Source organism: Sturnira hondurensis, unplaced genomic scaffold (assembly GCF_014824575.4).
Source record: "Sturnira hondurensis isolate 20B ecotype Veracruz unplaced genomic scaffold, ASM1482457v3 Scaffold0001020, whole genome shotgun sequence".
NCBI lineage: Eukaryota > Metazoa > Chordata > Mammalia > Chiroptera > Phyllostomidae > Sturnira > Sturnira hondurensis.
This window is the reverse complement of record NW_028073651.1, coordinates 241,780-256,514: the sequence shown is the minus strand read 5'-3', so window position 1 is coordinate 256,514 and position 14,735 is coordinate 241,780. Positions and strand designations below refer to the sequence as shown.

The 14,735-nt window shown below is 59.2% G+C and overlaps 1 protein-coding gene across 1 annotated transcript; it reads right to left on the bottom strand.

Annotated features, from left to right (window-relative positions):
* Positions 1–1,873: 1,873 nt before the first annotated feature.
* TOMM40 (translocase of outer mitochondrial membrane 40) lies at positions 1,874–13,250 on the bottom strand. Its single transcript, XM_037058204.1, has 10 exons — positions 13,158–13,250; positions 12,781–13,060; positions 12,008–12,075; positions 11,489–11,581; positions 9,991–10,092; positions 9,805–9,910; positions 3,934–4,056; positions 3,737–3,813; positions 3,498–3,600; positions 1,874–2,529 (listed from the first exon to the last, which is right to left on the bottom strand). The coding sequence occupies exons 2-10, from the start codon at positions 13,052–13,054 to the stop codon at positions 2,390–2,392; spliced, it is 1,086 nt and encodes a 361-aa protein (XP_036914099.1). The 5' UTR covers positions 13,055–13,060; positions 13,158–13,250; the 3' UTR covers positions 1,874–2,389.
* Positions 13,251–14,735: the final 1,485 nt, after the last annotated feature.

Genomic DNA, 14,735 nt, shown 5'->3' with positions numbered 1-14,735 from the left:
GGCAAGGGCGAGCTGGGCCAGCCCCCAGTCACGAGGTGGGCTGTTCTCCCCCTTCACACAGCAGGGAGGGGTAAGGAGGTGGGACTCAGAGGTCCTGTGACGCCCCCAGCCCCCATGGGGGGAGGTGACATCTCACCCAGTAACTCAGGCGCCCTCAGAGGGGGGCTGGGCACGGGAGGGGAAGGGGCGGGCGAGCCACTGGGTGAACACAATTCGGAGAGGGGGCTGGGGGCTGGAATCTTGGGTCAGAGGAAGGAGGGGGCTGGGGGCTTGGATTCCTGGGTCTGAGGGAGAAGGGAACCGATGGCAGAAATGAGATGGCAGGGGTTGGGGACAGTGTAATGCATCTGCCTAGGCTTTGAGAGTGAAACCTGAGTCTTAATCTTAGCTGCCTCTCTGGCTGTGAGCTCGGGCACAGACGAGCGCCTCTCTGAGCCCGTCGGCATCTGTGAATTGGAAGTCCAGCGTGAGCAGCGCGGATTCCAGGAGCTGCCCCAACATGGTGCCGTCCACGGGACTTGGAGTGTCTGTGCTGCCTGGGCACCACTGAAGTCTCTGGAACCAACCTACCCAGCCTGAATCCCGGCTCTGTCAGTTGCCATCTGTGTGACCTTGGGCAAGTGACCAAGTGTCTCTGAACAGCCAGTGTCCTGGTCCACAAAACCAGGGAAATAGCTGCGCTTGCACCATCTCATTCAGTGACGCAAGAAGTTACGGTTAAGTTCTCACTTCACCTTGTCAATTCGTGGGTCTTGGAACTGCAGAAAAACGTCTCACAAAGCCAGTTTTACCAGGGGCTGGTAGTAGGTACAAACAAGAGTTAGGTCCCTACAGCATCTCCATGTTGTAAGGAGATGACGAACCAAAGGAGATCGACAGCCTGCTGTACTGTATGCATGAAGCACAGAGGACGCCCTGGGTACCCAGGGGGTCCTGTCTTAGATCTGGCTGCCGTGATTGGCCATAATGAGCGCTCCAGCTGCCGCCTCCCTAGCCGCTGGTACTTGAATCCAGCTGTTGTCTCACCAGGTCGAGTGGAGGGGGATGGCCAGGCCACCCAGGGAGAAGTGCAGGCGCTGGGATTGATGCCCTGAGGTCAGGGGAGGCCAGGTGCCTGGTCCCAGGAAGGGGGCCTCACTGTCGGCCAGGCCTGTTTGGTCTCGGAAGGTGCCGACAGGGCGCGGGTGTGGTGGCTTCTTTAGACCACAAGGGCTCATTTCTGCCCAGCAGCCTTCCTCCCCAAACCCTGGGTACGTGTGGGTGGCAGACAGGGTTTCAGTTCCCTCTGGAAGACTCCAGGGTGTCTATCTGAGCCCTAGGTAGGCCAACTGATCCCCGCCCCCCTCCCTAGCATCAGATACCCGAGCCACAGGCAGGCCAGCCTCCACCCCTCCATCTCCACCAGTCAGAGGCCCTAGCCCCTCCCCCTGGCCCAGGAATCCTAAACTCAACCCCTTCTCTGCTCAGGCATGGTGACTCTGAAATCTCCCCAGGTGCTTGCATTCTTCATGAAACTTTTGGAAGCCCTGACCTATCCAAGTTCTAACACCCCAGCATTCCCTGCTGTTTTTAGGAACCTGGAAACCCCCCCAGGAGTTCCAGCCCGCCACCCCGGCAGCTTCAGACCACAGCGGCCAGTCCCCTGCAGCCACTCTGGCCAGGCCACACCCTCCTGGCCTGTGATGTCCCCAGGAGGCTGTGTGATCCTGGGCCAGGCCCTTCCCCTCTCCGTCCTGGCAGCAGCCAGAACGGACTCCCTTTCCGCCTCACCCTTTCATACTCCAGCCCTGTAGCACCCCCTACTGGCCACTGTAGGAAGACCAGGCACAATGAAATGAAAAGGGAGTAGATAGGAAACCCAGGCCTCCCATAATTTTTTTTTCCATGTATATTTTTTGTTGTTTTTCTTTTTTCTGTAAAATGTCCCAGTTCTTCCATAACTTATAAACATGATTTATACCGAGGAGTGGATGGGAGAGGGTGGGGGCTGACCAGGGATGGGGAAGCTCCTCTTCTTGTTGTCCCCTTGGGGCTGGGCCCCGGGGCCCTTTGGGGGGGTGGGGATGCCCCAACACCTCCCTGAGGTTGTCTGGCCGCCTCTGCCCCGGCGCTCAGAATCTGGCGTGCTCCTCAACTCCAGAACCTCTTCGGGACCTCAGGCCCTCGGGGCACAGCGTCCCTGGTGCTCTGAATCCTGAGGTGCCCACAGTTCCAGAATTCCCCCCTCAGCCGCTGGGGCGATGGGTCCCCTCCTTTCTGCTGCTCCTCCTGACCCCCAAGGAGGGAGGGAAGGGAGAGGAAGCGGGGCTTAGGTCTCCCCTCCGTGCCAGGGGGAGGGCGGGGTTGGATCTGAAGGCAGGAGGGAGTGGGAGGCAGGGGCCAGGAGGGCTCAGCCGATGGTGAGGCCAAAACCGCACTGGAACTTGTTCTTTCGGTGATTCAGGAAGGCCCCGAGGGCCAGCGTCAGGGGCAGGGGCGGGAGCTTCTTCTCCAGCGTGGCGCCCACGATCCAGTTGCTGTCCACAGAGCCTGTGGGCGACAGCTGTGCTGAGAGCCGTGTGCCGACTTCCCACCATCTCTGTGGCCACCTCAGACACGGCCAGCCAGACTGCAGGCTTCCAGACCTGTGATCCCGCTGTGCCCAGAAACCTCTTCTTGGACCCCAAGTACTTCAATCCCGGGAGCGACCAGCTCACGTCTCTCCGGCCCTCAGCTCAGTGAGCTGACCCCTCTGGGGAGCCCTCCGCCAGCCCTTGGGCTCCACTGTGCCCATCCTGTCCACCCCAGGTCCTCCTTCCCTGGGTCTGTCCTTCCTAGTGTGACCCCTGTGAAGACGGCTCGTCCCCAGCACCCTTGGCACGCGCTGGGCACAGTACATGCTCAGCATCTGCCGAATGACCAAACCGCCCCCTTGGGCTCGTCTGCCAGACGTGCACGTGCCCGGAGTCGTCCCCACATGGGGGCCGAGCTGGAACCCCACCCCCACCTCTGTGCCGGGCTGACCGAAGAGCAGGGGCTGGAAGCTTTCAGAGGTGAAAGCTTCCCCCTGCCCCACCCCATGGGCCTTGTCACTGCCAGCAGAAGTCCTGCCCTGGGCGGACAGAAGCGGCCTTTGGAGGTGGTCTTCACACCCCCCCAGACCGGACAGAGGACTACAGGCAGTCGGCCCGGGAGGCGGCTCTGGACCCAGCAGCGACGGTGCAGCCTCCAGGAGCCTTGTCTCCATTGATGTGAGGTGAGTGGAGCGAGCCGGCTCCAAGTCACCTCCCACTTCAGGGAAAAGAGAAAAGAGCGCAGAGTGCAGGGATGGGAGAGGGCAGCTGGCAGAGTACAAGGGCACGTGGTAGGTGCAGAGCCCAGGGCCCAGGCCCCCAGGTAATTGGGAGGCCCTCAAGAGTCCTGGCACGCTGCCCTTCACCATCTCCCGTGGCTTACACCCACTCAAAGAGGAGTCACCTCTCAGCCTGTTTCCCAAGTGGGGAGACTGAGGCCTGTACCTTTGAAGAGGAGGTTGGCCTTGGGCAGGTCCAGCTGGTACCCAAAGGAGACACTGGTGTCCTGCATTCTTGTGCTGGCCTCAAACTCCACGCCTACCTGCAGCTGCGGGGGCCAGGGGGCAACACATGGAGTCAGCTTCCCAGACCAGACTCCGGGACACACGAACCCCGGGGCACACGAGCCCCGGGGCACCCCCGCCAAGCAGTGCACCTGTGCAGCTGATCCCTGGACCACTCACCTGGTCACTGGCTTTGTGGTAGTACGTGGCGTGCATGCCTGCCTGGCCCAGCGTCACTGTCGCCAGCCAGTTGTTCACTGTGAGAGCAGGGTGGGGGGTGGGCACACAGGTCACCAAGGGGACTTGGGAACCCAAGTGTTCCCTCCCTCAGCCCCAGACCCCCAGCCCCTCCTCCGACCTGTGGGCCCCAGGCTCACATGTGTATTTCCCAGCTAGAGACATGACGGTGCCCTCTTCCCCAGGCCGCCGGTGGTAGACCAGCTCTCCGCCCAGGGCCAGACACGGCGTGATGCTCTGGAGGTAGTGGGCCACGAGGATTCCTGCAGGGGTAGCAGGAAGGGTGTTACTTGGTGGTCAGCGTCTGCCCGGCCAGGGTGCTAGGCCGGACCCCTGCTCCAGGCAGCCTGGAAGGCGGGCCCCTGCCGGAGGCTCAGGGCCTGCCCCCGGGCCTCCCACACCTGCTTCTCGATGGGGAGTTCACAGGGCTACGACGAGGTCAGCCGCCCAGACCCCGAGGGACCTCGTCTGGTCTGTACAACCCTGTGCAGCTGGCATTCAGTTGCCACCGTTTACAGGAGACGCTGAGGGCGTTCAGTCACTCACCCGTGGTCACTAAATGTGTGACCCACTCTGCCGTGGAGAGAGGCAGAGGGGAGGGTCAGGGAGAGCGCACATCCGGTGCTAGAAGGCAGGAGTTCAAACTGCAACCCTACCACTTGCTGGCGGAGTCATCGGGGGCTACCAGCATCACTTCTCTGCAAGGGAGCCTGGAGGAAGGACGTAGGCACAGCGTACTGAGCGCGCCCAGGGCTTAGCGACTCCTTCACCTGAGTCCCTGCCCCTCGGCAGCAGGGACACCCGGGGGCCCCGTGAGTGCCTGGTAACAGAGCGTCTCCGTCTCGGGGCTGAAGTGAACTCATGCCAGTCTTTGCAGCCCAGGAGGGTGGTTGCCACGAATGTGATGTCACAGGTGGGGAAGCGGGGGGAAGACAGTGAGAGACGCAGACGGGGTGACAGGGAAACAGACAACCTACGAAAAGAGGAATGTGAGGTCCTCTGGAGAGAATCCCACCAAGACTGAGCAGAGACACCCACTAAGAGAGAGAGAAAGGCCCCAGAAAGGGGAAGGCGGGGGCAGAGAGGGACGGGACGGGGCAGGAGTGAGGATGCGGCTTCTCCACAAACACCAGACTCGCAGACTCGGACCGGCTGACGGAGCGTGGCAGGGACCTGGGGGCACCGCACGACCGAGGGTGGACGCACCCAGGAGAGGGCTGCCAGCGGGGCTGAGAGAGCCCGAGGGCTGAACCCTCGTCGTGTCTCCTGGGCGGCCTGGAACGGCCATCCCGGAACGGCCATCCCGGAACGGCCACCCTGGGCCGATGCACACACTATACATTTCTTCTTCCAGAGAGCAGCCAACACATCAGCCCCTCGGGCCGGCTGTGAAACCATCACCAGCACACCCCTGGCCAGAATCACCCCCTCATGCAATTGCGGGGGACATAGGCCCAAAGAAGGAAAAGTGACTGGCAAGACTCAGAAAGTGACCTAAACTCAATGGCCTCTCAGCTCTGCCCACTGCCGGGACTGAGGGTTGGGAGACCTCTGAACACCTCCCCGACCTCTTTTCCAGTCTCCTGGGCCTGCCCTGCCTGTCGCTCCCCCAGCCTTGCCCTCTCCAGCAACTTACCGAGAGAGCTCCCGCTAAAGCACAAACCCCACCCTGCGGCGCCCCTGCTCAGAAGCTGCCATGGCTTCCCAGTGCCGAGATCCCAGCTTCCCACAGCACAGCCGCAAGGCCCCACGTGGCTCGGCCCCAGCTCGGAGACAGAGCCGCCTCCTCTCCCTGTAACACAGCGGCCATGCTCGCATCAAGGCTGCACGAACGCAGAGCCCTCGGCCACACGCTGTCCACGCTGTCCCCGCTGTCCCGTGTTCCCTCCTTCCCTCTGCTTAGTCCGGCTAACTAACCATCTGCACCCCAGTATCTCGTGGAGTTGGCTACTTCTCTGATGCTGCCAGATCAGAGCCACCGTCCCCATGGGTCCCCCGCTCCCAACTGACTCCTGTCATCACAGCAGGGAGTCCGTGGGAACTCAGGCCTGAGTGTGTTCTCCCCGGCTGAAGTCTCTCCCTGCCCCCACGTGCCCTGTGGAAACCAGCTGGTTCCCACGCTGCACCCCCTTCTCTGCGCCCCCGTCACCGGGGCCCAGGATGCTCTTGCTCCAGAGCTGAACAACCTGCTGCCCAGGACGCACCTCCCCGAGGGCTGCTCCCCTGAACCTGTCACCCCGTCCTGCATTCCCTCGGCTCTCTCTCGTCACCTGGCTCTTAGCCAGACCCAGCTCCCCGTGGCATGCGAGCTCCGGGAGCCGGGACTGTGTCGGGACCAGCAGCTCCCATGCGGGGCCATTCATTCTGCAGGTCGGAGCACCCACAAAGTACCCGGGAGTGCAAACCCCACGAGGAGAGAAAGTGGGTCACAGGTCTGTGAGAGCAAAGAGCAGCCGATCTGCCTCCCAAACCTGCTGGGCAGGGGCAGGTTTGGGCTTCCATCCACAGGCCCTTCCCCTACTCGGCTGGGGCCTCTTCAGGATGCCTTGAGGGGGTCACCTGGGGCAGGAAGAGCAGACACCGGGGCCAACGCTCAGGCTGGGGCAGCACCTGAAGGAAGGCGGCTCTTGGCCCCGGCCCGACAGGACCTCTCCCTATACCCCACCCCCCCCATGCAGCACCACCCCACTCGCCCCTTTGCTCAGCCCCCCTTCACCNTGCCTCCCAAACCTGCTGGGCAGGGGCAGGTTTGGGCTTCCATCCACAGGCCCTTCCCCTACTCGGCTGGGGCCTCTTCAGGATGCCTTGAGGGGGTCACCTGGGGCAGGAAGAGCAGACACGGGGGCCAACGCTCAGGCTGGGGCAGCACCTGAAGGAAGGCGGCTCTTGGCCCCGGCCCGACAGGACCTCTCCCTATACCCCACCCCCCCCATGCAGCGCCACCCCACTCGCCCCTTTGCTCAGCCCCCCTTCACCCTGCCTCGGACTAGACACAGCCATGCTGGAAAAGCGGCCTCTGTCACGCCAGCTGAGACAGCCCCCCCACCTTGTTGTAAGTTCTCATGGCAACCTGGCTGTTTCTCAAGTAGGATTTCCCACAACGAAGTCACGGTGTGATCATCTGTTTAAAGGCGAATGTCCCTCCCTCTGGCCTGGGGGGCCCCCGAGAAGGCAGGAGAGGCCAGCTCAGTCCCAGCTGCGTCCCAGCACTGTCCTGCCCAGGGCTGGTGCACACCAGGCGCTCAGAATAAGGCCGGGGCTCCAGAGGAGCCGGGCCTGTGGGCAGGGCGCTGGGTAAGAACACGGCCCCTGAATCGGGCCGTGACTCCATCCCAGCTCCTCCGCCTCCTCGGTGGGTGATCCCAAGTGCCTGATTTCACTCCGAGACTCAGTTTACTCATCTGTGAAACGGGGGCCACAAAAACAGACGCCCTGCCTGTTGCGGGGTGGCGTGCAGACACAACACCACGGGCGCCAGCGACACACCTGGCCTGGAACTCAGCGCCCAAGACACGCTCCCACTGAATTCTTGCGACAGAGGAGGAAACTGAGGGACAGAGGGGTGCGGTCACCGGGGCCCACTCCCAGCTGTCCATGGTACGTTACCCGTGTGCCCAGCAGACACCTGGTCCCAAAGGCCATTTCCATCAGTGTCTGAGGGGAGGAAGAGGAACCTGGAGGCCAGGGTTGGGGACACAAAAGGACGATGCTGGCGAGCGTGAGGGCCAGGGAGGGGTGCCAGTACCGCAGAGGCGAGCGTGGACTCTGGGTCCAACTCTGAGTCCTTCAGGGGGCGTTTCTTCCCTGGGCCTCGGTCAGATGGGATGATGGCAGCACCTACCCCACAGGGCCACTGGGAGGATTTGGGAGTCGAGTGCTGTGTCCCCAGTACCTAGGATGACTGAATGAAGGGGCAGATGCTCAAGGCCTGACGACGGGCCGAGGGAAAAGCAGGGACCTGCCTTTCCGCCGCTCACTCCTTTGCTCAGTGCTTCCTGAGCACCTATTCTGGCCCCGGCAGGGTGCCAGGTGCTGGGCGCACAGCGGTGAGCAGGCAGGCAAGTCCCTGGCCTAAAAGAGCTGACACCGCAGCACAGGAGACAGACAAGTGAAGAGTGAGACAATTTCAGACGGAAGTGCTATGAGGACCATGAACAGGTGAGGAGGTACCTCGAACACCTGCACACTTTCATCACGGAAGGGCTTTTTGTGAGAGCGATGTGTGCCCAAGGCTCATTCAGCCACGTCAAACCCGGAGAATTCTAAGCGATAGGAATAGCATGTGCAAAGGTCCTGGGGCAGAAACACAGTCATTCTAGGAAGTGTCAGAAAACCTCTCAGGGTCTAACTGTGCTGAGAGTGTGAGCAGACGAGTGCCACCGTCAGAGGTCAGAAAGGGACAGAAAATGCTCCTTCCTGCTCAAGGCCTCTCATTTCTCCTGGGACCCCCGCCCCCCCCAACCACAAAGTGGCACCTAGGAGACTTCTCACGACCAGCTTCCCCGTCTCCTGGATTTTTCGACACAGCTCCTCCCTCTCCCTTCCCCTTTCCAGCTGCTTGCCCCCCACCCTTCCAGGGTAGACCTTCTTCCTCTGAGAAGGTTCCATAGCCTCTGGCAGGCGGAAGTAGGAGCTCTCCCTGGGCACCCCCCCAAGTTTCTGGCTTTCTGTCTTCACAAACGCCGTCACTACTCACTGCTCTCCACGACAGAGCAGATGTGGAATCACCAGCTCCACAGTTCCAGCGGTTCGAGCCCAAGAGTTGGAAGTCACCGGGTCCCTCCGTCTATCTCCCACAGCCGATCCATTAGTGAACTCCGTCAGCGCCACCTTCAGAGTACGCCCCGATTCGGCAGCTTCTCATCCCCTCCTAACCCCGCAGTGAGTCCCTTTGTAGCCTGTTCTTCACCTGTCAGCCCGAGGGGTCCTGTTAGAAGCCGAGTCAGATCCTGTCCCTATCAAATGCCTCTGGTGGCCCCCGACACATTCAGAGTAAAGACCAAGCTTCCACAAAGCCTCGCGTGGTTTGGCCCTGGCTCCTCGGGTTTCTATCACTCATACTCACCCTCCTTCTTCCCCCATTACGGTGAAGGAGAGGGCCTCTCTCCTCCTCACTGTACTTCAGCTGTAAGAACCTCTGATGTCCCAGCAGAGGGTCCTGCCTCAGGGCTTTTGCGCCGGCTGGTTCCTTTGGCTGAAAAGCTCCTCTTCCCTGTACCTGCTCGGCACCCTCCCTCCGGCTCAGTCTCGGTTCACACACCCTCTGCGACTGAGGCATTCTCTGAGGGCTCCACCCCACCCTCCTGAGACCCCCCTCTTTCAGTACAGCCCCATCACCCGACGCCATTTCTCTCCCTACTGCTTTCCTTGGGCCTGCCCCCTCTCCGGTGAGAGGTCCCAGAGGGCTGACTTCACTCTCCTTTGTTTGCCACCTTTGCCTACAGAATGCACACGCGCTGCACGGGGTCAATAAATACTCCTAGGAGAGGCCAGAAATATAGACAGAAGTCCGGCGGTTCTCACCCCCAGCCAGCCACATGTCACTCAGCACTCTGGAGGAGACCGCCGGTCTCCCCGCCCGCCGCCCGCAGAGGCTGCTGCCCTGGGACCTGCGCCGGGCGCTCCGACAGCACCGCAGCCCCACCCCCACCAACAGCAACAAGGGCAGCCGAGCTCCTCACACCCACTATTACGTGCCTGACTCCCTTTGCTGTATTCCACACACGTGAACTCATGTGACCTGGCCAACGACCCTGTGAGCAGCCCGACTTTATAGGCGAGACCACCGACGCCCACAGAGGTGCCGGAACCTGCCTGCAACCGCGATGGAGCCAGCAGCGGCGCCTGCGTCTTTCTCCCCGATGCCGCCGCGCTGCCTGATGTTTCGAAGCCCCTTCTGCCCGTGCCCGTATCTCGGATGGCACAAAGGAGGTCCAGAGGAGGGGATGGACTTGCAGGTCAAGCTGGGACTCGAATGTGTGTGACCACCCCCCAAGCCCCACGCCTCTTACCTGAACCCACCAGGACGTCGGGGTTCCCCAGGGTGATGGCTGCCGTGAAGTCAGAACCCCGGTACTCCCCATCCACCTGCCAGTTCACGAACTTCGACTGTTGGGTCTACGGGGAAGGAAGAGGGGCGTGAGGGCAGCCTGGTGCTCAGGGCGGCCCGGCAAGCTGCCGACTCGACTCCCACTCACCTGGATGGCCATCTTGGACCTGAGGCCAGGGCCCAGCTGGTGAATGACCTGAGCGTTGAGGCTGCCACTGTTGTCCATGTCACCCACCAACACGGGGAATGCCTGTGAGGCAGAGTAAGGCAGGTAAGAGGTTGGAGGGCGGAGGCCCAGCACTATACAAGTACACAAGTGGTGGGCCCAGGAGACACACTTAGAATCAGAAAGCTTCAGCAGAACCACAGAGATGGAGGTCACCTGGAGGGTTGTCAGTAGGGGAGTGGGAGGGGGAAAGAGGGGAAAAGGTACAGAGAATAAGTAGCATGGACGGTAGGCAGAAAATAGACAGGGGGTGCTAAGAATAGTACAAGAAATGAAGAAGCCAAAGAACTCATATGTATAACCTGTGAACATGAACTAAAGGAGGGGAATGAGGGTGGGAGGGAGTGTGCAGGGTGAAGGGGAATAAAGGGGGGAAAGTAGGACAACTGTAACAGCATAATTAATAAAATATATTAGAAAAAATATACATATGTATTTAAAAGTCAGGTAAGGAAAAAAAAAGCTTCAGACTGAGGCTCCCCTCTTCCAGGAAGCCCTCCCGACCACCTAGGCTGAATGAGGTTCCCCTCTGGGCTCCTACAGCCTTTGTGTCTCCACATTTCAGGCCTGCCCGCCCCCTGGACTGTCACTCTCTAGGAACAGATGTGTTCTCTCCCTCCGTTAGACTATGAACATGTCAGCTGTTTCAGTCACTGCTATGTCCCCAGCACAGAACTGGGCACAGAATGGGGGCACAATGAAGGCCGGTTGGAGAAGCAAATTTATTGAATGGAAATAGTTAACCAATTCAGCCCTGGCTAGTGTGGCTCAGTGGATTGAGTGCGGCCTGCGAACCAAAGGGTCACTAGTTTGATTCCCAATCAGGGCACATGCCTGGGTTGCAGGCCAGGTCTCCAGCAGGGGGTGCATGAGAGGCAACCACACATTGATGTTTCACTCCCTCAAAAATAAATAAATATACTTAAATATAAATATAAATATAAATATATTTTAAATTTAAATATAAATATATTTATTCTCTCTGCCCCCTCCAAAAATAAATAAATATAATCTTTAAAAAAAAGTCAACGAATTCAGTGTCCCAGCCAACCCTAACCCCAGCCTCCTTTCAGGCCTCCAGTTTTGCCCCCCCTCCCCAGGACAGCCTGAACCATGTTTCTAAATCATCAACCTGACCAGACCTTTTCCCTCATTCACATCTTCCCATGGCTCTGCAGTGCCCCCTAGAGAAAGTCCAAATGCCTAGTTTGGCATTCAAAGCCTCCCACAGCAAAAGACTAGGCAGAGGGGTTCAGGATGAAGGAATGACCCCCATTCCAATGCCCCTTGGAGAGACACAGCGCCGCCCCTCACAACCCCCTCTGCAGCTCTGGCCTTCTCCTGACAAAGCCTCCTGGTGGCTGGCTACACATTTGTTAGAAGAGTCGGACAATGAATGAAATGACAAGAGGAAACTCACCTCTGTGGGACTCAGCTGCTTTGTTCCCACATACGTGACCCCGAAGTGGTAGTTGGATTCCCCGATTGTGCTGAGGGCTACGGTGTGGTTCACCTGAGAGAAGAAGGCAGGCTGTGGGTATGAGGCTGTAGGCCCCCTGCCCCGAGGCCCAGCCCAGCGGAGCCCACCTCTAGCCTCAGATGGGGGACACCGGTCTGTCCGGCTTCCCTACCAAGGAGGGAAAGACAAGCCTCTACGGCTGGGCAGGGAGTGAGGACTAGGAGGTTCGGCCTAACTAGATAAGAGATTTAAGAGGAGGAATGGCTGGTACTTCGCTTTCGGATGTCACGCTAAAAGGGGCATCTCTGGATTCTGCGTCCCTAAACACTGTCATTGGCCCCTCACTGAGAAGTCAGCCTGGCATTGTGTCTCTGAGTCATCTCTAGCACCAGGGCCCAGCCCTTTAGGGAGGAGAGAGGGGGCTGTAGGTGCTGATGCAGGGGGACCGATGGGACCATCTCTGGAGGTAAGAAGGCTCACCTGGAAATGGTTACTCAACCCTTTGTTGACTGTGAGCTTGACACCTTCCATCTGAATAGGAAAGAGCTCTGAGGAAGAGAAATGCTATCACACTCCACGCACACACCCAACTGTCATCCCAACCCTCCCTTCTTCAAGGAACCACAGCAGAAGGTCCTACAGGGTGTCCGACCAGTAACATGACAGTATGCCTGATGGACAGGGCCAAACCAGAGCCTGTGCCTGCGTCCAAATCCCAGTGCCACCACCTACTACTGCATGCCTTTAGCTAAGTTCCCTTATCGCTGTCAAACTTGTCATCTGCAAGATGACACGCACCACATGGGAACATTGCGGAGATTTCACAAGTTAATATATACTGACTGCCGGAGAGCACTCAATAAATCTCCAACATTTTTGCTATCACAATCATTCCAAGCCAGGATTCAGAAGCCTTGGTTTCCACTCACACTAGACCCTTGCTGACACTGTGACCTTGGGCCTCAGTTTCTTGGCTGATCACATGAGGAGGCTGGCTTGGCTGATCCCAGGGGCTCCTGAGGTCCGTAAGGCTTTTCTCTACTCCTATGCCATTCCATCCCCAGATTCCACCATTTGATCCCATCGTTCTAAGCTCCAAGTCCAACGTTCCACCATTCGATCCCAACGTCAACTCCTAACGCTCTGTTAAATAATCCCAAAGGTCGGTGCCAATTCCCAAGGTTGTCTCAATGTACTCCCCCTTCCCCCGAGATACCGGCCATCACACTACCGGCAGGTCCCTCGCCCCTCACCCTTGCACTTCCGGTGGCACTCCTCGAACGTGCCCGGGTTGGGCAGGCAGCCGCAGGCCCCATCATCCGCGGTTCCTGTGGCGCTGGCGGCCGCAGTCCCGGGGGTCCGTTCTGAACCCCGACCCGAGCCAGCCCCAGGGCCCAGGCCGCCCCCGAGCGGCGGCAGCGTGAAGCCCGGAGGAGACGGCGGAGGCGGCGGCAGCCCCACGAGGGCAGGCGCCGGCGGTGGAGGCGGCCCTGCGGGAGGCGAGCTAGCGGCCAACACGTTCCCCATGGTCGCCTGCAAGGGAAAAGGTCAGAGGGCGGAGGTCAGGGCCTGCGCGCTCCGGGCCCAGTCCACAGCCAACCCCCGCCCTGCTCTGGGCGCCGGTTCTCACTGGCTGCAGCGCCTGTTCCCGGCCTGGGCTCCGCTCCCACCCCGTGTGCCACGCGCAACCAAACCCACTGCCGCCGCGGCGGCTGCCACTATTGCCCCGCCCCACGTAGCTTATTGGTTCAGCTTGCCCTAGGTCCCGCCCACCAACTTAACAGTCTGGCTCTGCTATTGGTGCCGCGTATGAGAGTCCCAGCCACTTCTTTGGAACGTCCTTTTTTATTGGCTTCCACTCGCAAGCAGGTCGAAGCACACCACCCCGCCCTTCCCATTGACTCTAGGAGCCCACGCCTATAGGTTCGCGACGCCGCGGGTTCTGGTGCTGTCCTATCATTGGCTTGTGCGCAGCACCTTGCAACGCCCACCCGACTCACCGCCTCCGCCCCTCTTTAGACGGCGCCCCTCTTTCGACTTTGCCCCGCGGTGAAATTGCCATAGTAATTGGCCGGCTTTGGTCCTTGCAGCATTCTGATTGGCTCCGGCAGGCACAGGGGCTCGACCCTGGTGACATCATCAGTCTGGTGTGCTCATTGGCTAACGTGCCAAGGGTCGGGGGACACGAATAAAGATGGGTTGCGCGGTAGAGGCTGCTAGGCAGCAAGGTCAGCCTCGCGTCCCACCACGCACCGCGGCAGAAGGGCAGTCCCCAGTCCAGTCATCGACCGAAAGCCGGAAGTGTTGGTCTTCCCACAGTGCCTTTGGAGAATTCTAACCGGCTGTGTGAACCCTCTCCTGCTCTTTGTTACCCACAATGCCCTTTACCTGCTTAACGCGACAGTTGTCATAGACCCACCCTTGTCCTTACCCATCATGCCTTCTGTTCCCTACACCTCAGACCTGCGTAGCTGCGGCTTCTATCTTTGGCCCATTCATTCCTGTCCCATTACCCAGCATGCCTCTGCCCCATTCATTTGAGGTTTATTGCCTATACCAGATGTCCCCAACCTTTTTGGCACCAAGGACCGGTTCGTTCGCTTGGTCGCCGCTCACCCCCTGCTGTGCGACCCGGTTCCTAACAGGACACAGACCGCTAGTGGTCCGCGGCCCCCTGGCCTATACTACCTTCTGCCCATTTCTGTTGTACCTGTTCACTTTCGTTGTTCTTCTAGCCCTTCAATTAACTATGTTTGAGTCTATTATCCAGCATGCCTACAGCCCCTATTTCTTGATTATCCATCTCTGCCTCTGGCTCCTTCATCCAGATCTATTACCCATCATGTCCTGTGCTATTACATTATTCATAATTTTGCCTTTGGCCTATTCTTGCCACCTATGCATTAAGCCTGAACCCCTTGTACCTAATTACTACCATGTGTTTGTTGTTTGCTTCTGCCCATTACCCGTTAGACTGCTGTTGCACTGTTTCCTTTTTGTTCACTACCATGGCGGGATTCACCCCCCCTCTCCATCACTCATCATTATGTTTTTGGTTTATGCACTTTGCTCATTACCCCCTCACTTAATTTTTTTTCATGTCTTTGGCTCTTTTGGTTTTGCCTGTAACCCATCTTGACTTCTGGTCTACTGACTGCCTTAAGCCCTGTGCCCCATCCGTGTTCATTACCCATCATGTCCCAGCCTC

What these genes read in the sequence shown, in the direction of transcription:
- TOMM40 (XM_037058204.1), bottom strand. Translation starts at nt 13,054, where the DNA reads ATGGGGAACGTGTTGGCCGCTAGCTCGCCTCCCGCAGGGCCGCCTCCA. An exon ending in GGTTGAGTAACCATTTCCAG is followed by an intron (nt 11,582 to 12,007) that starts GTGAGCCTTCTT and finishes TTCTTCTCTCAG; the next exon opens with GTGAACCACACCGTAGCCCT. An exon ending in ACCACAAAGCCAGTGACCAG is followed by an intron (nt 3,601 to 3,736) that starts GTGAGTGGTCCA and finishes TGGCCCCCGCAG; the next exon opens with CTGCAGGTAGGCGTGGAGTT.